This window comes from Geotrypetes seraphini, chromosome 8 (assembly GCF_902459505.1).
Source record: "Geotrypetes seraphini chromosome 8, aGeoSer1.1, whole genome shotgun sequence".
Taxonomy (NCBI): domain Eukaryota; kingdom Metazoa; phylum Chordata; class Amphibia; order Gymnophiona; family Dermophiidae; genus Geotrypetes; species Geotrypetes seraphini.
The window spans coordinates 106437735-106459687 of NC_047091.1; the positions used below are offsets into that span (position 1 = coordinate 106437735).

Below are 21953 nucleotides of genomic sequence, written 5' to 3' on the forward strand. Positions count from 1 at the left end.
AGCACTGGTCTTGACCTTGGTGCTGCCGCTTGAGCGGACTGCTGGGCAGGATGGACCATTGGTCTGACCCAGCAGCGGCAATTCTTATGTTCTTAAATTTTTTTCCAGCTTACCACCTGCTTGGAGACTAAGCAAGACTGGTTTAGGAGGGGGAGCCTCAGCTAATACACTACAACCAAAGTTTTTGGTCACAGTCTCCACTATTACTCATCAGTTAAGAACTGCACTGGTCTAGAGAGTGACAAAGAAATAAATATTCCCAGACTGGATTCATGATCACAGTGGTATATTGACTCATGCCAATTAAAAGCATGTACTTGTTTTGAATAAGATGTAGGAATCCTCCAAAAGTTCAAGTGAAAACTACAGGCTAAGTATGACTGTCCCTTAGTGTGAATGGTTTATAAATACACTGAAGCATATCTCAAAAAAAATTTATTAGAGAACATGAATTGCAAGTTTATGAAAAGTTGATACAAATATGCAAGTTACAAAATCGATTCCCTTCTAACATTTAGTATCTAGGACATAATGAACATTCACTCCTGTCTGTCTGATGTGAAGTGTGAAAATAAACATTCCAGCTGAGGTATTAACTGTGCAACTTTGGTTCTGTTAAATAAAATGACAACTCATACAAAACTAAATCTATTGTGGTCCTTACATTTACAAAATTACAAAAGCCTGTAGAAAATTGTTCAAAACTGATTTTCACGGTTATGTTTTATAGGTATGAAAAAATATACACATTTGATAAGAAAGCAAGTTAAATCAAACCTATCACCAGGAAGAAATACAAAAGCACTAGAAAATGTTAAGTTTAGTGTATATCACCACCAGGAGCTTATTAAACAGGTCTTAAAATGAGACCAATATATTGGTATTTATACACAGATAATCGACATTTTATAGAGGGCCTAGCATTTCCTTTCCTTCTTGCATTCTGTGCACAAGACTATTTTGATAGTTCTTCTGAGTGCAGTTTCGTCCCTGTACAGAATTATATTTCAGAAAATAGAATGCTCTTGGCAATTCACAATTTTCAGTGCTGTAATCATCGTTTTGAGCAGAGTGACAACGTTTGAAGGCACTTATAAATGGCTTTTCAGCATTGGAGAGATTAATAGCAGGTAATACTAACTTGAGTAACCAGTGCCTCAGGTTTTGTTGCTTTTGATTAACCTATCAGAGGTAGTACTTGCAACTACTTAGCTGTCTATGCACAGTATTTTTTTTTTTTTTAAGCAAGCCAAGAGTGTCAGCTTTTCAAAAGGACATTTTATATAAGCAACTGTAAGATCTAGACTAAAAAGCAGCCTGGACATCAGAGGGCTAGTGTTACAGGGTGGCAACCAGGGCAGTTGCCCTAGACTTCCGTGCCACAGGAAGCCCCAAGCCTGCCTCAATCTGAAATAGGGATAGCCTGAATATAGGCTTTTGGAGCCCCTCACCAGTTTCTGTTATGGGCCCTTTCATGTCAACACCAGCCATGTAGGAGCACACTGCATTTAAGGGGAATACAAAATATGCAAATATTGCTTTAGCAGCCAAGTCATTTTCTATGAAGTAAAAGGAAGCATTTACAAACTAGGCCATCCACATTATTGCTGGCAAAAAAACAAAGCACAGGTCCACACAATAGAAAGTTATAAAATGCCAGATTTAAGAAATATGCGAAGCCAATAAAAATATATTGTGTGTGTGCACGCGTGTGTGATTGATACTGGGGCCTTATGAACGTTGAATTTTCACCTGCCTTTTTTCCCTCTATTTTTAAACATGGAAGACAGTTTTCCTGGGAAAAGAACTGTTAAACGAAATGCAAACATCCAAACATAGCAAATGCAGTGAGTTGCAGAAAATCACCGTCCATTGCCATAACCAGGGAACAGCTGGATAAGTACAGTTTGCAGCGTCTCATTCACCTGCAGAGAATAGTTTTTGCCTAAATCATAGCGACAGGCTGGGCAGCTGTGTACTTTAGCTTTAAATGATCTGTCCAAGCAGTCCTGGAGAAAGGAGACAGTTGAAACTCAATGAATAGTAAAACCATAAAAATTATTGAATTACATTTAAACATACTACATTCATATGCAAACCTCAGGATCATAGTAATGCTTTATTTGTGCTAAGAACCTTTTGATCAATTGCTGCCTTCAATAAAAAGGGTCAATATTTGCCATTTCATTGAAGAAAAATCACAAGATGTTTAGTAAACAGGTATAGATTTTGTGAATATTCTCAATAAGTGATATGTCTAACATTAATAAAACAAAATGTACAATTAAGGATGGACATTCAAGCTTAAGCCCTCTGTATGCTCTCTTTTAAGGAGTCCTGGTGTTTTAGTTGCTTGTTTTATGAACTATTTTCTGAACATTTTGGAAATAATGTTAGTTTATGAAGCTGTTATAATCATACCATGGCTTACCTTTGTGTTAAACAGGGTGTTTAGTTACTAAGGTGTGGTACAAGTTGGCATTTTATTTAACCTTTCTTACTCTGTGTTTCACTAAACTGCAGTATGTTCGTACCACATGCTAAGGACTCCCACAGTACATGAACACAACTTATGACTAATATCAGAGTAAAATTTTTTCTTACCAGTTAATTTCCTTTCCTAAGTCTAGCTAGACAAGTCAACACCAGTGGGTAATATTCTCCAACCAGCAGATAGAGATAGATAAACAGTCTGTTTTCAGTGACATCAGTTTAGCAATAGTTGCAACCTCTGTTAGTCGTACAAACTAACAAAGCCCATTAAAAAAAATCCCAAAGGGTTCTCCAAAACCTCTATAAAAATAAACATAACCTTATAAGACTGCAGTTAAAAGGAGCTCCAAGGCAGCCATAGTCCAGATCCACAGCAACCTAAAAAAGTCATTGGGGCACTTCCGCTAGATCCCTCAGCCCTAGAGTAAAGTTCCATTGACGCATGACTAGTCTAAGAGGAGGGTGAATTTGTTAAACCCTTTGCAAAAAAACAGATAATGTTCAGTAAAGCTGCCAAGGATTTGTCCCTGTCCCCCAGAAAACCCAAAAGCAGGCCAGAGCTACCATCTGAACATTGAGAGAATTCACAGCCAATCCTTGGTTGAAGGAAATAATTGCCAGAACAGCCTTCCATGGGGAGAGTGTTTGACCACACCACTTTTTTTTTCTTTTTTTAAATACAATCAATTTTTTTATTGAGATAAAAGGAAAAAAAAAAGCCCAACAAATTGGCAAACACCTCATAACAGCCACCCTCCCCCCAAAAATGCATTACTTATTACCAACCGAAGGCAAGAAAGAAAAACAATCAGTGGTTCTTTAACTTACTGCAGTCATACAACTTTCAAACTTGCATATACTTTTTTTTTTTTTTTTACTAGAATTCATAACACTCAATCTCCATAGTAAATATAAAAATAAAATATGGCATCCAATCCCATAGAGAAAAGAAAAAGGAGAAAATAGAATCAAGCCTCTCGTCCTCCATAACCCATACGAACCCACTTGTAACCAATTGCCAGGTGAAAAAGGAACAGACTCCTACTGAACCAAGAGCACAATGGTCTGTATCCTCCACTACTGTAACCTTGGGTAAATCTCTTCATAAAAGAAATTAATAAATCCTAATAAACAAACCTTGAGAGAACCTTCTTCCCCCAACAAATAACAGAAGATGGTGGGAGCAGGCTTGGCCCATTAATTGGCATGAAGCCAGAAGGCGGAGCTTGTCACCATACTGATGCACCCAAAACAGCCTATTAGAAACTGAGGTTTAATTGACAGAGGACTGCACCAGAGACTATTTCTGAGTGTATCAAGATGGCGGCAATAAGAGAAGATGGCTTCAGGGTTGTCACATGACTTTCTCCTGTTAAACCTCTTTGCCCCAACCCCACTGCAAAAACTTACCAGCTCTATCTCCTCTTCCCTGTCTCCTGCAGCCATTCCCAGATTTCTGCAAAATTTCCACTCTTTTTCCCCATAGTATCTAGGCTTCTATATCATCATATCCCCCAGTTCATGTTCCACCTATTTACTGTAGAACCATAAGCTTCTTATTGTCCAGTCACTGTCAATCTCACCAGCAGGAGCATATTAAGAATTCCTTCTGTCTCTTATCCAGCATCCCCAACTACCCCAAACCAAACAAACCTAACTGCTTTACCACTACACAGGTCAACAACATGACTTAATGAACCTTTTATTCCACAACCCCATCAACATGTATCGATGAACGTCTTCCACTTATGAAACAGTAGAACTCCCAGTTGACTGACCATATTGTACTATATCTGCTTATACCTAATATATACATGCTCTTGGACAACTAAGTATACCTACCTCACTCCTCCAACAAATGTTCTGCCCAGTTTGCACCTCATTGCTTTTCATAAGTTTTTTTTTTTTTATTCTTCTACTGCGTGTCCTCCTCTCAACCCATAATATAATTGAGATAAATTTTTGTAAGAACTAGAAAAACAAAGTGCTCCTGCTTCTTCAGTTGTAGTCTTGGTTCCTTAAGGGATTCCTGCATGTATTTGTATTTATTTATACCCCGCCTTTCCCAAGGTGGGTCACAATAGAGTACATACACAAACAGAATCACATACAGTACAACAAATCGAACAATAAAACAATAGTAATAATGTAAAGCCTCCTAAAATTACAAAGAGGCTACCAGTGACTAGCATCAAAAAACTATAAATCAAATCCCATATTTCATCTAATCTAATCTAATCTAAACCTTAAGTTTATATACCGCATCATCTCCATGAGAATGGAGCTCGACACGGTTTACAAGAACTTAAAATAGTGGGTAGAGAAGAAGAAAAAGGATTACATGAACTTATGTGTAGAAGGGGGGAGAGAAAGGGGGGAAGGATAGAGCTACAATTTGGTTTTCAGTTGTTTGCGGAATAACTGAAGGGAGCTCAGGTTCCGCAACGGGGTGGTGAGGTCGTTCCAAAGACCTGTGATTTTGAAGAGAAGGGATTTTCCCAGTTTGCCTGAATAGTGGATGCCGCATGGAGAGGGGAAGGCTAGTTTAAGCCTTTGGGCAGTGCTGGAGAAGTTGAAAGACAGTGGGATAAGAGGAGGCAGGATTCCATGAATGATCTTGAAAGCCTGGCAGGAACATTTGAAATGGATTCTGGGGATTATTGGGAGCCAGTGAAGTTTGGCAAGGAGTGGGGAGGCATGGTCAGACTTGCGTTTTGAGAAGATCAGTTTGGCTGCAGTATTCTGGATTAGCTGGAGTCTTAGAATACTTTTTTTTGATAGATTTAAGTAGATGGCGTTGCAGTAATCTAGTTTGGAGAGGATGATGGATTGGACAAGGATGACAAAGTGTTGTTGGCTGAAGTAGGATCTAGCTTTCCTCAGCATGTGAAGGCTGAAAAAGCATGATTTTGCCAAGGAGTTGAGGTGGTCATTGAGGGAGAGAGAGGAATCGATAGTGATACCAAGGACCTTGCATGAGAACTCGAGCTGTAGTGTATCGCCTGTGGGTAGTGCGAAAAGTGTGGGCAGGTGTTCGAATTTTGGGCCGAGCCAGAGTAGTTTTGTTTTAGATTCGTTTAGTTTCATCTGTACCGAGAGGGACCAGGCACGGAGTCTCATTATGCAAGCTATAATGTTTTTGTGGAGGTTGGTGAGGTTCTGGTCAGTCTCAAGGAGGACAAGGATGTCATCTGCATAAGTGTAGATTGTTTCCAAGGGGGATAGTTGAAAGAGTTTCAGGGAGGACATGTAGATGTTAAAGAGAATAGGGGAAAGGGGTGATTCTTGAGGGACACCGCAAGATGGAGTCCAAGGAGTGGACATGGTGCCATTTGTGTTGACGGTGTAGGAACGGGAGCGTAAGAAGTTTGAGAACCACATTAGGACGGTGGAGTCGATTTCAATCTCGGAAAGTTGGTAAAGTAGTATGTCGTGATGGACGACATCAAAAGCAGCGGAAAGATCGAATTGTAGTAGGACAGCGAATTTGTTATGTGAGTGTAGTTGTACCTTTGAAATTAGGGAAACTAGGAGGGATTCAGTGCTAAAGCAGGGTCTGAAGCCATGTTGGTAGGGGAGAAGAATGGAGAATCTCTCGAGATAGGAGGAGAGCTGGGTAGCAACTATGGTTTCTAGAAGTTTGGTAAGTAGAGGGATATTTGCTATGGAACGGTAGTTTGATGGTAGGGAGGGGTCGAGATCGGCTTTTTTCAGAATAGGTGACAAGGCAATGTGGCCCATTTTTGTGGAGAACAAGCCTGATAGTAGAGCAGAGTTAATGAGTCTCGTAAGGGAGGAGATGGCCTGTGCAGGAATGTTTTCATAAAGGTGGGATGGGAAAGGATCTAAGATGCATTTGCAGGATTTCAGTCTGAGGCAGAGTTTAGAGATCCGGGGTTCAGATATGGGTTCAAAAGTCATCCAGGATCTATCCGCTGGGATAGGGTTTGAGTCATTGGGAGGAAGAGAATTGTAAGAGACTGCTGAGGGGAAAGAGCTCCTTATGGTGGAAATCTTTTCATTGAAAAATTTGGCTAAGTCGTTTGCGGAAGGAGGGGAGAAGGGAGAGGTGGAGTCGTTTTTTGAGGTTAAATTTCGCCAGATGTAGAACAGAGTACTATTTTGATTTTTTGATCTGGTGATTTTATCTCCATAGAAATTCTTTCTTGCTTTTTTTAGTATTGTGTTATAGCACTTGATGTTGTCTCGCCAGGATTGTTTGTCTGAGGGGGATTTCGATTTTTTTCATTTCCGTTCCAGGGCTCGACAATTCTGTTTTAGTTCCCTGTGATATGGAAGGTACCAGGGGGCTTTGTGGGAGTGGGAGATAGATTTTGTAGATAAAGGGGCCAGAGCGTGGTAGGTAGTCCCGGAAAGGGTAACCCAATTATGCCAGTTGGACTCTGGGTCTGTGTGTTTAGGAGAAGGGAGAAGTTGGTTAAGAAATTGGGTCCAGAACAATTCGCTCGTGATTTTTTTGCGGTAGGTGATAGATTTTGTGGGCCGGGGTGGAGTACCTAGATGAGACATGAAGATGGGGAGGCAGAAAGAGCCTAGAAGGTGGTCAGACCACACGGGACAAGGTCCCAGCGGGCCTCTTCGGCAGAAGTTTTGTGCTCAGTCAGGTCGAGGAAGCTGATGATGTCTAGTGTATGTCCTTTATCATGAGTAGGTGTGTGTGAAGGAGTGGTGAAGCCAAGGGAGGTGAGGAAGTCTTTGAATTCAGTTGTGTCCATGCTGGTGTTATCGTCAAGGTGGAGGTTAATATCTCCTATGATCAGTAGTCTCTGGAATTTTAGGAAGACTCTTGTTATAGTCTCTAGGACAAGTTCAGAGGATTTATTCCAGGGGATAGGAGGGCGGTAGAGAAGCAAGATGCCTAGTGGGTGGGGTTGGAGTTCATCTTTAACTGAAGCTAGTAAGAATTCTAGAGAGGTATGGCTGCCCTTTTCAAGGAGCTGAACATTGAAGAATGATTTGTAAAGCAGAGCCAGGCCTCCTCCTTTCCGGTTGATTCTGGGTGAGAAGAGGCCGTGGTAGCCAGGGGGGCAGAGTTCGTTTTGTGTGAAAGTATCGTCTTTTCCGATCCATGATTCTGTGATGCACACGAAACCCGGATCGGATTCATCGAGTAGGTCTTTTATTATTTGGGTCTAATAGACCCATTTCTTCAACATTTTCTTAAAACTACTCAAACTTGTTTGCTGTCGTAAATATCCCAGAAGCTTATTCCACTCCCAAACATGAAAATATGCTAGCTCTAGACACAGCTATTTCACTGCCGGAATATGCAGGTCATCGTGAGTCACTGAGCACAACATGCGCTGGTTCATACGGCAGAATGCTATGATGTTCTAATTTTAACCAATACAAAGATATATAGCATTCTGTCACATGATCACTCTTTCTTAATCAAAACAGAGTTCGAACAATCACGTTCTGGGCTACCTGCAGCGAACTCAATGCTGAACAATCACATTCTGGGCTACCTGCAGCACACTCAATGCTGATGATATACCAAGAAGCATCAAATTGCAATAGTCCAAGCATGATAATATCACACTCTGCAAGACAGTCCTAAACAGGATGTCAGAGTATTAGAAGTACACTGAGATTTGGAGGGCTGAACCTCTAGTTTCAGTTTCCTTGTAATGACCACTATCAGATGGTGAACAGAGGCCAATTTAAACAACCAGTGGACAGAGGGGTCATCACATCCGTGCTCTCTGAAACATCATAGATGATGGTGCTGCAAAGGATATCAGCGTCATTTATTTATTCAATTTTCTAATACCATTCTTCTCAGGGGAGCTCAGAGCAGTTTACATGAATCTATTCAGGTACTCAAGCGTTTCTCCCTGTCTGTCCCGGTGGGCTCAATATCTAATGTGCCTGGAGCAAGTCATCCAGGCTGGATGCAGTATCCATAGAATCAGCATGCCAGGTAAGGCAAGTCTGGGTCTGTAAGGACAGGAGCACCAGGAACCTGAGCCATGACCTCTGCAAAAGGCGGCCCTGGCACATAAGACTGCGGCACACCCATCGTCTCCACTGTGTGAGCAGGGTCCATCAGGTACGTTCTCCACATGAGCTGAACAAAATCCGGGGAAGAGTCACACACGGGGGCCGACATCTGCTCCCTATGAGCCCAAAACAAAGTCTGTGAGATGTCCTCAAGACACTGCATGCTTGTGCTTTGAGTCTCCACCAACAACTGGCACATGGCGGTATTTCCTGCCCACTTCCCAGATCCAAACAGGCTCCCCAGCCCTGTAGGACCTAGATATGAGGTCTGAAGCTCCAGCATACTCCTCTCATGTGCCATGACATGCAGTACATGGACGCTCCTCCGTTGGTAATCTGGCACAATCTACACAAATTCAACTCAGTAGACAAAGGGACTGGACAAAATCCACCCTAGGGTATTGAGGGAATTAAGACATTCTTGCAGGACCTCATGCGGATTTGTTCAACAAATCCTTGGAGACATTCCTTGGAATTGAGCAAATGTGGTCCCTCTACAGTGGTTGGAGAGATAACGGAAGCTCTGCTGAAGAAAAAAATAGTGAACTACCTGGAATTGAATGGGCTACAAGTTCAGACATCAGAGTGGTGGTAAATGAATTTGCTCAGAGGAAAGAAAGGTGAGTAGTGGAGTGCCTCAGGGATCGGTACTGGGGCTTATTCTGTTTTAATATATTTGTGAGTAATATTTCTGAAGATTTAAAAGTAAAAGTGACTTTTTGCAGATAACACCAAGATTAGCAATAGAGTGGAAACATAAGAGATCTGCGAATGTTAGAAGAATGGTTTGATGTTTGGCAGGTAAAATTTAATGCAAGTGCAGAGTGATGCATTTTGGGAATAAAAATCCAAAGGAGCTGTATATGCTAGGGGGTGAGAAGCTGATAAGCACGAACTAGGAGAGGAACCTTAGCACAAGTGTCTGAGATTTCAAGGCTGCAAAACAATGTAACGGCCATAGCTAGAAGGATGCTGAGCTGCATAGAGATGAATCGCCAGCAGAAGGAGCTGTTAATGCCCCTGTACAAGATGTTGGTGAGGCTCTACCTGGAATAGTGCTCAATTCTGAAGACCATATTTTGCTAAGGATGTAAGCAAACTTGAAGCTGTATAGAGGAAGGCAACAAAAATGATAACTGGATTGCACCGAGAAATGCATAAGAGGCTTGAATACTCGAGTATGTATGCCCTAGAGCAGGGTTGTCAAACTCAATCACATTAAGGGGCCGAAATCCAAAACACAGGCTAAATCGCGGGCCAGATCCTGCCCAATCTCTGCCCCCAGCCCCCGCCCCCATAATAATACTAATTATAACACCATTTTTTCCATTCATTTTTCATATATACACACAATATAATCTTATTAACACATAATGGTAATGGTTAACTACAAAATTAAACTACACAAAACACTTTTCAACATTCATTCCTACCAGAACACAGATAACCCAAATGCAAATACGGGACCAAACACTAAAAGTACTAATATTTTTTTAAAACACCGTTAAGATTCAAGATTCTGCATGCAGTACAACCCCAGAGAAAAAGAAACAGATGTATTTCTTCCTGAACAGTGCATGAGATAGACAGGAGATTGAAACTGACACAATTCAAAACTTGAAAATAAAACCATTCCCCCTACCTTTGTTGTCTCCCTCCCTCTGGCGGGTGTCTTACCTTCTGGCCGGCTCCAACCTGGCCGTTTTATGCGGCCCGTAATCCAATGCCTCCCGGTGTCATCTTGTGGCCGTCTCCCTGCTCCTCACAGCCATAGTGTGCACGGAGCTGCGTGTGTCCTGCACCGGAAGCCTTTTCTATGATGTCACAACGTCAAAAGGAATGCTTCTGAATGAGATGTGGGATGCATGAGGAGCCACTCCGTGCACAATACAGCTGTGAGGAGGAGGGAGCTGGCCACAAGGTAAAATTGGGGGCATCGGACTACGGGCCGCATAAAACGACTAGGCGGGCCGGATTTGCCCCACAGGCCTTCAGTTTGACACCTGTGCCCTAGAGAAAAGAAGGGATAATTATATGATACAGACATTTAAATACTTAAAGGATATTAATCTACAAACAGACTTTGGGTAAGAAAGACTTTGGGTGTAAAGACAGACTTTGATCAGGAATTTTCTTCACTGTGTAAATGCTACGTGGGACCAGTTCTTGCCTTTTTTCTTTTAGTTTTATTGGCACTTAAGTTTTCTTTTTTTTCCACAGTTCACTTTGCGCTCTTAGGCTTGAGCTTTCCGGTTGGGTTTTACTTAAAAGTGCCAAAAAAACTAAAAGAAAAAAAGGGGAGAACCAGTCCCAAGCAGCATTTACACAGTGAAGAAACAGTAACAAAAAACAAGGCTAGAAAGCTGAACAGAGACAAGCTGAGGGAGACAAACAAAAAGCAGCCTTTGCTTTGTGGATGAAGGAAAGATTGTCTGGTCCCTGCTTGTAATGGTGGGGGAAGGGGGGAAAGCATGTGCAGTACAGTCTTACGAAGACTTTTAGAAAGTTTACTGGGAAATATTCCATGATGGGTTGTCAGATGACATTACCCATATGCGAGTATATGGTGTCATGCTTGTCCTCTGAGAAGAAAGAAAATGTCAGCCCTTTAGAATAAGGGTGCTGACTAGGGATATAATGAAAATCAAAATGCTATTACAAAGCTCTCACCTTCCATTTTTCAATTGTGACAACCAAAGAGTGCTAAGTTCCTAGGGTTCCCTAAATCTATCATAAGGAAGTTAGGTTAAGACAAATTTTATTTCAATTTTAGTTCAAAATGGGGAGGATAGTATAGGATGCACTGTATAAATCAGCAATTCTCGTCAGCCAGTGTGCCCCATTCCTGCTGGAGTTACTTACCTTGCATACATTATGTTGACAAACTGTTGTTACTGGCTGGTATACTACCTCCTGACAGCAGATACACAAAAATGTTTCTTCTACTTTATTGAGGAATTTCTGGAAAAGATTAACAATTCCCAATAAGTTATACTAAGGATGATCTCTATCTACACAGCATCAATTCCCATATTGGTTCTAGAACTTTTCAAGCATCAGTACTGAAAAATGCCCCCACCATACCTTTGTTCCAACATGAACTGATCTAGTGGTCGTCTACCCCTTTCTAACAGTAAATAGCCAACTAGTAGTTTACAAAATATCAGAGGACAACAGCTTAGCTCCAAGAATATGAAGAATGAGCAAGGGAATGCACTATACACTTCTCCTTCTGTATCCACGGGGTTTAGGTGCAGAGCTGGACTGCAAAATGTGAAAAACCGCAAATAATTTCTCAGCCGGCTTTGACCCACCCCCGCCTCCCTCCTGCCTTCCCGGACCTTACCTGGTGGTCTAGCGGGCTTTCAGGGCAGCAGCGATCTTCCTACGCTCCTGGCCCGTGCAGATAGCTCATAGGAAATGGCTGCCATGAGCTTCCTTTGTCTCTCGAGCGTAGAAAGATCACTCCTGCCCTGAAAACCCACTAGACCATCAGATAAGGCTTAAAAATAAGCAAAAAAATTAAAATTGCCCCCCCCCCCCAAAAAAAAAATCATGAATAACCGAATCCGCGGATGCTGAAACCACGGATTCGGAGGGAGAAGTATAATGTATTATTTATTGTATCAATTCATTTTCATATAAAAATTTCCCTTTGTATATAATTTTTTTTCAATGGTTTTCATGATAAAAACCTTGTCAATTTTGGTGAGAAACAAGCCTGATTAACCTTGCTTTGCTGGTTAAAAGATTTCTAATTTTCTTTTTTATTATTTATTTATACTTTTTATGCTTTGTTAATCAGGTTTTCTATTCCACCTTTACCTATTCAGTTCAAAGTCGGATTACATTACAAGAGGTTGTGTCAGTTACTCAAGAAATTACAATGGACAGGTTTGACATGGACATTCAATAGAGTTGCTAGTAAAGGTAGATCAGTACAGTTATTAATACAGTTAGGTCATAATAAATACAGAGTTACATGTTCAAGTAGGTCATTGTTGGCTCATCGTTATGTCCCAGGAGTTAGTTTAGAAATGGGCTTTTACAATTATTTCAGTTACTTCAGGGTTGGCTCCCTGTCTTGGTACAGAAATGCTTTTATATGTTTTCTGAACTAAGATAGTGGTCACAAGATTGTAGTGTTAATTGGTAGTTGGTTCCAGCATTTTGCTACTTGATATTGGATGGATAAGGTAATTTGCCAGGTAGACTTTATATTGTTTAAGTGAAAGATTTCTGGTGGAATATTTGTTGGAGGCACCCGAAGCAGCAGGTAGCCACAAATCTCCATCCCTCCAGTTCTCGAAGCAGCAATGGCAGCTGTCCTGACAACCCCCCCCCCCCCCAGCAGTAAGATGGCAGAAGCAAGGCCCTGCTGGAGCTGGCGGGAATCAGCCTGTTTATGGCACTTCTTCTGTTCACCGGCTGCCATTAATGCCTCAGTAAAGGGTGGGGGGGGGGGGGGGGGTCAGGATCAGTTGATGCTTCAGGGCCGAGGGGGGATGGCTCAGGATTGACCGATGCTGCTGCCTCAGGCCTGGAGGGAGAGGTGCTGTCAGGACTGGATCTTCTGCTTAGGGGGCCAGAGGGAGGAGTGTTGTCAGAACATAACATAAAACATACAAATTTCTATACCACAATACCATTAAGTTCTATGCGGTTTACAAAATAGAATTAAAAAACTGCACATATACTGTACAGTTGAATCTAATACATTTAATTTCCTAAGAATCTTGTAAACAAATATGTTTTCAATTGTCTCCTAAAATGGTGATATGCTGCTACAGGTTTTTTTTTTTTTTTTTTTTCAGTTAACGCTCAAGCAAACAGAACAGTTATCCAGCATCCCACCAATCCCCATGCGTGCTGGATAGCCGAGAATCTACTATATATCCTAAGTGGTTTATACTCATAATCAGGTCCTCTATGTAAATTTCCCCTCTGTCACAGAGGGTTCAGAATCTAGCTATAGTACCTGGGACAATGGAGGGTTCAACTTAAGAGAATGACATGGGAAAAAATTAATGCCCGTCCCCGAAGGAACTCAATTTCCCCATCCCATCTCACGAGCTTTGTCACTGTCCCTGTCCCATTCTTGTAAACTCAGCCTTAACCACACAAAGGAGAAATTAGGTTCTTACCTGCTAATTTACTTTCTTTTAGCCTCTCCAGATCGACATAGGTTAATCTTACAAGCTGGTTATCTCTCATCATGATGAGCAGGTGGAGACTGAGACAAAACTTTGGAATAGTACATATCATGCGACTCCTCCCTAATTACCTCAGTCTGCCAAATAACCAAGCAGAACTAAGAAATATAAACAGAAAACAAACAGGACTCCTAACAGGAGTAACAACTAATAAAAGCAGGAACGCTGTTGGAAAATGCAAAGGAACAAATGCAAAAAGCAAAGGTCCCCACACAGCTCGCCAGCTGAGCCACACCCGCTGTTCTTCAATTCTCCCCGGCCCTAGAAAAATACTAGAACCCACTGAAAAGCAAAATCTGCACACAAGAACACCACGACAATATGCCGGTCTGGAGAGGCTAAAAGAAAGTAAATTAGCAGGTAAGGACCTAATTTCACCTTCTTTAGCAACTCTCCAGATTGGCATAGGTTAATCTTACAAGCGGGATGTACCAAAGCAGTCCCCATCATGGGTGGGACCCCCAAAGGGCGGACACCAGAACACGCTCACCAAACACCACGTCCTGATGTGCCTGAATGTCCACACGGTAGTGTCTGACAAAGGAATGCAAGGAAGACCAAACAGCAACCTTATAAATATTCACTGGAGGCACTAGCAAAGGCTCAGCCTAAGAAGCCGCCTGACCCCAAGTGGATTGAGCCTTGAGAAATACCGGAACAGGCTTCTTCTGAAGAAGGTATGCAGAAGCATAGTCTCCTTGATCCAGCACACAATGGCAGCCTTGGAAGCGCCATCCCCCTTACAAGGATCCGCAAGAAGGACAAAAATGATCTGATTTCCTGAACTCCTGGGTCCTCTGCACATAAGAGCGAAGAACCCAAGAGACATCTAGCTTGTGCAACTGTTTCTGCTCTGAAGATCCCTCCTGACTACCCAACACCGGGAGGACCACTGCCTGACTGACATGAAATGGAGAAACTACCTTTGGCAGAAAGGAAGGAACAGGCCGCAACACAACCCGCTCATGAGAAAACTCCAGGAAGGAAGATGTACAAGAGAGCCTGCGGCTCCGAAACACTTCTAGCAGAAGTAATAGCCATCAAGAAGACCGCCTTAAGAGTAAGGCCCTTCAATGAGCAGGCACCCAAAGGCTCAATAGAGGGTACACCAGCCCGGACAGGACCAGATTCAAATCCCAAGAGGGAACAGATGGTCGCACGGGAGGCTTGAGCAATTTGGCCGTCCGCAAGAAGCAAATCACATCAGGAATGGCAGTCAAACGCTGACATTTCAACAACCCACGAAAGGCTGACAAGGCCTCAAGCTGAACCCAGAGAGAAGACTAAGCCAGTCCCTTATCCATGCCATCCTGCAAGAACTCTAAAATATTACGCAGAGAAGCGTGAAGACAGACCATTCCACGCAGATCAAATAGACGCCAAACCCTCACATAAGCCTGAGAGGTGGAAAGCCTCTGGGAAACCAAGAGAGTTGATATCACTTTATCTGAATACCTCTTCTTACCTAGGCGACCCCTTTCAAGAGCCAAGCCGTAAGACAGAAGGGATTCGGATCGAACATTGGAATAGGACCCTGAGTCAGAAGGTCGTCCAAGAGGCAGAGGAAGAGGATCCGCCACTAGATGCCTCACCAGATCCGCGTACCACGGTCGTCGAGGCCAATCCAGAGCCACCAGAACCACAAGGCCCGGATAGCAAATTATGTGGAGAAGAACTCTGCCCATTAATGGCCATGGAAGGAACACATACAACAGACCCTCCGTTGGCCAAGGTTGAACCAGAGCATCCAGGCCCTCGGCCTGACCATCTCTTTGACGACTGAAGAAGCGGGGTATTTTGGCGTTGACACTTGTGGGCATCAGGTCCACAAGGGGCTGACCCCAAGACTGCACTATCAACTGAAAAGCCACTGGGCTGAGACACTACTCTCCGGGATCTAGCACGTGACAACTTAGTAAATCCGCTTGAACATTCTCCACTCCGGCTATGTGGGATGCTGATATTTTGTGAAGATGCGACTCCGCCCAGACCATGAGCAGAGTCACCTCCTGTGCCACTAAAGTGCTCCTGGTACCCCCCCCCCCCCCGATGATTGACATAGGCCACCGCTGTGGCATTGTCCGACAGAACCCTGACTGACTTGCCCATCAGAAAGTACTGGAAGGCTAGCAACGCCAGACGGATGGCTCTGGTCTCCAAGCCATTGATCGACCAAGAAGCCATCTATGTGGATCAGGTGCCCTGAGCTGAGTGACCTAGACACTGAGCTCCCCAACCGAGACTGGCATCCGTGAGCAGCACCATCCACTGCAGCAGATCCAGACTCGCCCCTTGTACAAGATGGGGCCACCAACGAAGACTGCCCCAAGCTAAGCCCGGATGCATAACAGGGTGATCCAGATTGTGCCTATGCAGCGACCACCTCTGAAGAAGAGCATACTGAACAGGAGCATGTGGGCCCATGACCACCTCACAACATCGAAGGAGGCCGCCATCAACCCCAAGACTTGGAGGAAATCCTGCACCCGAGGACACCAGGACGCCATAAGCAGGCAAATCCGAGATTGCAATTTGCTTACCTGGGCCTCTGGAAGGAAGACCTTACCCAAGGAGGTGTCGCACAGCACTCTTAGATATTCCAGGCGCTGAGAGGGAGACAGCCGGCTCTTGGCATGGTTGACTACCCATCCCAGTGACTGCAGAAACTCCACCGAGCCGTGACCTGGGTGCTCTCCTGTAACAACTTTGCTCAAATCAACCAGTCGTCCAGGTAGGGATGAACTAGAATGCCCTCTTTTCGCAACACCGCCATGACGACTACCATCACCTTGGTGAACGTCCGCGCAGCTGTGACCAGACCAAAGGGAAATGCACAGAACTGATAATGTTGCCCCAAAATCGCAAAGCACAGGAAGCGATGATGGGAGGCCCGAATAAGAATGTGTAAGTAGGCCTCGGTCAGATCTAGAGGTTAGAAAATCCCCCAGATGAACCGCCAGAATCACAGACCAGAGTTTCCATGTGGAAAGAAGGCACGTGAAGAGCCCTGTTGACCCCCATCAAATCCAGGATGGGCCGAAAGGTCCCTTTCTTTGGCACCACAAAGTAAATCAAGTACCAACCTGTGCCCCACTCCTATGGGGGAACTGGAACCACTGCGTGGAGATCTATCTTTGAAGGGTCTGGCGAAAGGCCTGCTGCTTCCACGCCACCTGCAAGGGAGAAGCGAGAAAACGGTCTGGCAAGGACCGGGCGAATGCCAGAGCATAGATGTCCCGAATCACCTCTAGAACCCACTGATCGGGGTGACATCTGCCCACTTTGGATAAAAATCCCTTAGCCGGCCACCCACCGGAACCAAGACGGGTGCTGGCAAGGAGTCATTGGGCAGGATGGGCGGCAGGGAACCCAGCGGGGTGCGCTCCCCGCTCCCCAGTGGGCCCCAAGAAAGGACAGCATGCACTGGAAGAACCTGCAACTAGAGAGCCCAGGAGACTGAAAAGAGGCAGCACCTCGACCAGGGTGGAAACAGCAAAAATCACGCCCATGACAAGCACCACCTCAAGCCAGCGACCTAGGCCTATCCTCATGCAAACGAGGCACTTTAGAATCAGTGAGAGTCTGAACCAACCTGTCCAGGTCCTCACCAAACAAGAAAGATCCTTTAAAAAGGAAACTTTGTCAACCTAGCTTTGGATGCCGAATCTGCAGACCAGGCTTGAAGCCACAAAGTACAGAAAGCTGCCACTGTAAACGCCTACGCCTTGGCAGAAGCTCGCAATAGGTCATACATGGCATCCGAAAGATAAGCAGCACCCAATTCAATCTTTGCCACCTTTCACTTGAACAATTCCCAATCCTCAGTTTTACAGTCAAGGACATGCTCGGCCCAGCAAAAACACACCTGAGCCACCAGCCCGCAACACATCGCCGCTTTGACCGCCAGAACTGTCACATCAAAACTCTGATTAAAGAGGGACTCCAACTTATGCTCCTCCAGGTCCTTCAAGGCCGCACTGCCCTCAACAGGCACATTATGCCTCTTAGAGAAGGCCGAGACCACCGTGTCCACTACAGGCGACTTTAGAGTTTCCCTATCCCCTTCAAGAATGGGATACAGGCGGGCCATGAAGTGCGCAAAACGAAAGAGAGCTTCCGTGCCGAATATCCTGATGCATAGGGGAAAAGTGGGAAGCAGAGCGGATCCACCGTACGTGGGGCTCCAACACGGTGTCCTCAAAATGCAAAACCGAGAAGACCTGAAGAATTAATTCATGAAGCTCTTCCCCATGAAAAATGCACACCACAGACACATCTTCACCAGTTGGGGGATGCTCGAACCCCTCACTGGTGGAATCTGACCCCCAAGAGGATCCTGGAAACCTCTCCGAGGGCCAAGGTCCTCATCAATAACATCTTGTTCCTCTGGGCAAAAATCCTCATCCCAAGAGACTCTCAGGCGTTTGGATGAGAGAGAACATAAGAATTGCTGCTGCTGGGTCAGACCAGTGGTCCATAGTGCCCACCAGTCCGCTCACGCAGCGGCCCTCTGCTCAAAGACCAGTGTCCTAACTGAGACTAGCCCTACCTGCGTACGTTCTGGTTCAGCAGGAACTTGTCTAACTTAGTCATGAATCCGTGGAGGGTGTTTTCCCCTATGACAGACTCCAGAAGAGAGTACCAGTTTTCTACCACTCTTGGGTGAAGAAGAACTTCCTTACGTTCGTACGGAATCTATCCCCTTTCAATTTTAGAGAGTGCCCTCTCGTTCTCCCTACCTTGGAGAGGATGAACAACCTGTCCTTATCTACTAAGTCTATTCCCTTCAGTACCTTGAATGTTTCAATCATGTCCCCTCTCAATCTCCTCTGTTTGAGGGAGTAAAGGCCCAGTTTCTCTAATCTTTCACTATATGGCAACTCCTCCAGCCCCTTAACCATTTTAGTCGCTCTTCTCTGAACCCTTTCAAGTAGTACTGTGTCCTTCATGTATGGCGACCAGTGCTGGACGCAGTACTCCAGGTGAGGGCGCACCATGATAACCTTCTCCGATCGTTTGTGATCCCCCTTCTTTATCATTCCTAGCATTCTGTTCGCCCTTTTCGCCTCGCATTGCGCGGACGGCTTCATCGACTTGTCGATCAGAACTCCCAAGACTCTTTCCTGGGAAGTCTTTTCAAGTACTGCCCCAGACATTCTGTATTCGTGCATGAGATTTTTGGTACCGACATGCATCACTTTACATTATCCACGTTGAATCTCATTTGCCATGTCGATGCCCATTTCCCCAGCTTGATTATGTCAAGTTGCAGATCTTCGCAATCCCCCCATGTCTTCACTACTCTGAATAACTTCGTATCGTCTGCAAATTTAATCACCTCACTCATCATACCAATGTCCAGATTGTTTATAAAGATGTTGAAGAGCACGGGTCCAAGCACCGAGCCCTGTGGCACACCACTGGTGACGCTCTTCCAGTCTGAGTATTGTCTATTTACCCCCCACTCTATTTCCTATGCTCCAGCCAGTTTTTAATCCACGGGAATATTTCATCCTCGATTCCATGGCTCGCAATTTTCCAAAGTAGGTGTCCATGCGGGACCTTGTCGAACGCCTTCTGAAAATCCAGATATACAATGTCGACTGGATCACCCTTGTCTGCCTGCCTGTTTACTCCCTCGAAGAAGTGCAGCAAGTTTGTCAAATAAAATCTGCCTTTGCTGAAACCGTGCTGGCTGGTCATCATCAGACCATGTCCATCAAGGTGATCAATGATGCTGTCCTTTATCAGTGCCTCTACCATCTTTCCCGGAACCAAGGTCAGACTCACTGGTCTGTAGTTTCCCAGATCTCCCCTCAAACCTTTTTTTGAAGATCGGCGTAACATTCGCCACCTTCCAGTCTTCCGGAATCTTTCCCGATTTGATCGACAGATTGGCTATTAGTTGAAGCAGTTCAGCTATAGTCCCTTTCAATTCCTTAATGACCCTCGGTTGGATGCCATCCACTCCCGGGGATTTATCGCTCTTAAGTCTATTGATCTGCCTGCATACCTCTTCTAGACTGAACGTCAACCCCGTCAGTTTCCCATCTTCAGAGAAATGAGCAGAGCAATGGCAGATGAAGTTCAACGTGGAGAAATGCAAAGTAATGCATTTAGGCAGTAAGAATAAGGAACACGAGTATAGAATGTCAGGAGCAACTCTTGGTAAGAGCGAACAAGAAAGGGACCTGGGTGTACTGATAGATAGGACCCTGAAGCCGTCGGCACAATGCGCGGCAGCGGCAAAGAAAGCGAACAGAATGTTAGGAATGATAAAGAAAGGAATCATGAGCAGATCGGAGAAAGTCATAATGCCGCTTTATAGAGCAATGGTCAGACCACACTTGGAATACTGTGTCCAACATTGGTCTCCCAAACTAAAGAGGGATATAAAACTGCTGGAGAGGGTGCAGAGACGAGCAACGAAGCTAATAAGAGGTATGGAGAACTTGGAATATGAGGAACGACTCAAGAAACTAGGACTGTTCTCCCTTGAGAAGAGGAGGCTGCGAGGGGACATGATAGAGACGTTCAAAATACTGAAAGACATCGATAAAATAGAGCAGAAAAACAAATTATTTACACTGTCCAACGTGACACGGACAAGAGGACATGGTTTAAAGCTAAGGGGGGACAAGTCCAGGACAAATGTCAGGAGGTTCTGCTTTACGCAGCGAGTGGTGAACGCCTGGAATGCTCTTCCACAGGAGGTTATTAAGGAATCCACTGTGCTAGGATTCAAAGGCAAATTAGATGCACATCTCCTTATGAGAGGCATAGAGGGATATGGGTGGTAAAACTACATCAGGTGTATACCTGACTGGGCCTCCGCGTGTGCGGATCGCCGGACTCGATGGACCATGGGTCTGATCCGGAGATGGCAGTTCTTATGTTCTTATGTTCATTTCCAGCATATAGCCTGATGGGTTCCGGTATGCTGTGTATATATATCCTCTTCGGTAAATACAGACGCAAAAAATGTGTTCACTTTGTCGGCGATTGCTTTGTTCTCCTTTAGCACTCCCTTTATTCCATGGTCATCCAACGGTCCCACCGCTTCCTTTGCAAGTCGTTTCCCCTTAATATATCGAAAGGACGGCTTGAAGTTTATCGCCTCCTTGGCTATTTTTTCCTCGTAGTCTCTTGGCCCCTTTTACCGCCTTATGGCACCTGCGTTGATGTTGTTTGTGCTTATTCCAGTTTTCGTCCGTTCTTGACCTTTTCCATTCCTTAAAGAAGTTTTCTTGTCTCTGATCGCTTCCTTCACCTCTGCAGTGACCCACGACGGTTCCTTGTTCTTTTTCTTCTTGGATCCCTTGTTGATACACGGTATATATAGATTTTGCGCCTCGGTGACTGTCCTTAAAAAGGGACCAAGCTTGCTCTAGCGTTTTTACAGTGCTTATACTCTTCTTAATCTTCTTCCCCACCATGAGTCTCATCCCTTCGTAATCCCCTATTTGGAAGTTCAGTGCCATGGCCGTCATTCTGGACTGATGTTTCACCCCTGCGTCCAGGTCGAAGCAGATCATGTTGTGATCGCTGTTTCTCAGCGTCCCTTCTACTTCTACACCTTGTGCCGGTCCTCATAGTCCATTTAAAATTAAGTCCAGAATTGCATTTCCTCTTGTATTTCCTTGACAAATTGTTCTAGGAAGCAGTCGCCTACAGCAACCAAGAACTTGGTCTCCCTAGCGCAGCCGGAGGTGCCTAGGTTCCAGTCTATCCCCGGATAGTTGATGTCACCCATGATAATTGCGTTGCCTCTCTTGCAGTTGCGTTTAATCTCGTCTGTCATTTCTCCATCAATTTCTTTGGATTGCCCTGGGGGTCGGTAGTATATGCCGATTTTCGTTTCCAGTCCATTTGTTCCCGGAATTTTGACATATAGAGACTCTAACTTATCCATCTGTTGTGGTGTGTTTTCTCCAGTAGATTCAATTCCCTCTGACGTATATGGCAATGCCCCCACCTTTTTGAGCCACTCTGTCTCTGCAGTAGTTTGCATCCCGGTAGCAGTGTCCCAGACGTTTTCCTCAGTCCACCATGTCTCCGTGATGCCGATGATGTCCACGTTATCTCTTTGTGCCATAGCTTCTAATTCACCCATCTTATTCCCTAGGCTCCTTGCGTTCGTGTACATACACTTGAGTTTGTGGCCTGTTCCTTTCTTGCATTTCCTTCCCTCCTGAGTCCCTTTCGATCTGTCTTGCCTATGAT

General features: G+C 44.5%; 1 protein-coding gene across 5 annotated transcripts in view; it reads right to left on the bottom strand.

Annotated features, from left to right (window-relative positions):
• Positions 1-418: 418 nt before the first annotated feature.
• Positions 419-21953, bottom strand: part of UHRF1 (ubiquitin like with PHD and ring finger domains 1) — a 226991-nt gene continuing 205456 nt past the window's right edge. For all 5 annotated transcript variants that reach the window (XM_033957186.1, XM_033957182.1, XM_033957184.1 and 2 more), the window contains 2 exons: positions 11380-11478; positions 419-2009 (listed from right to left, as the gene is read on the bottom strand). In XM_033957186.1, the coding sequence (XP_033813077.1) occupies positions 1863-2009; positions 11380-11478 (246 nt within the window). In that variant the 3' untranslated portion in view covers positions 419-1862. The remainder of the gene's footprint in view (positions 2010-11379; positions 11479-21953) is intronic.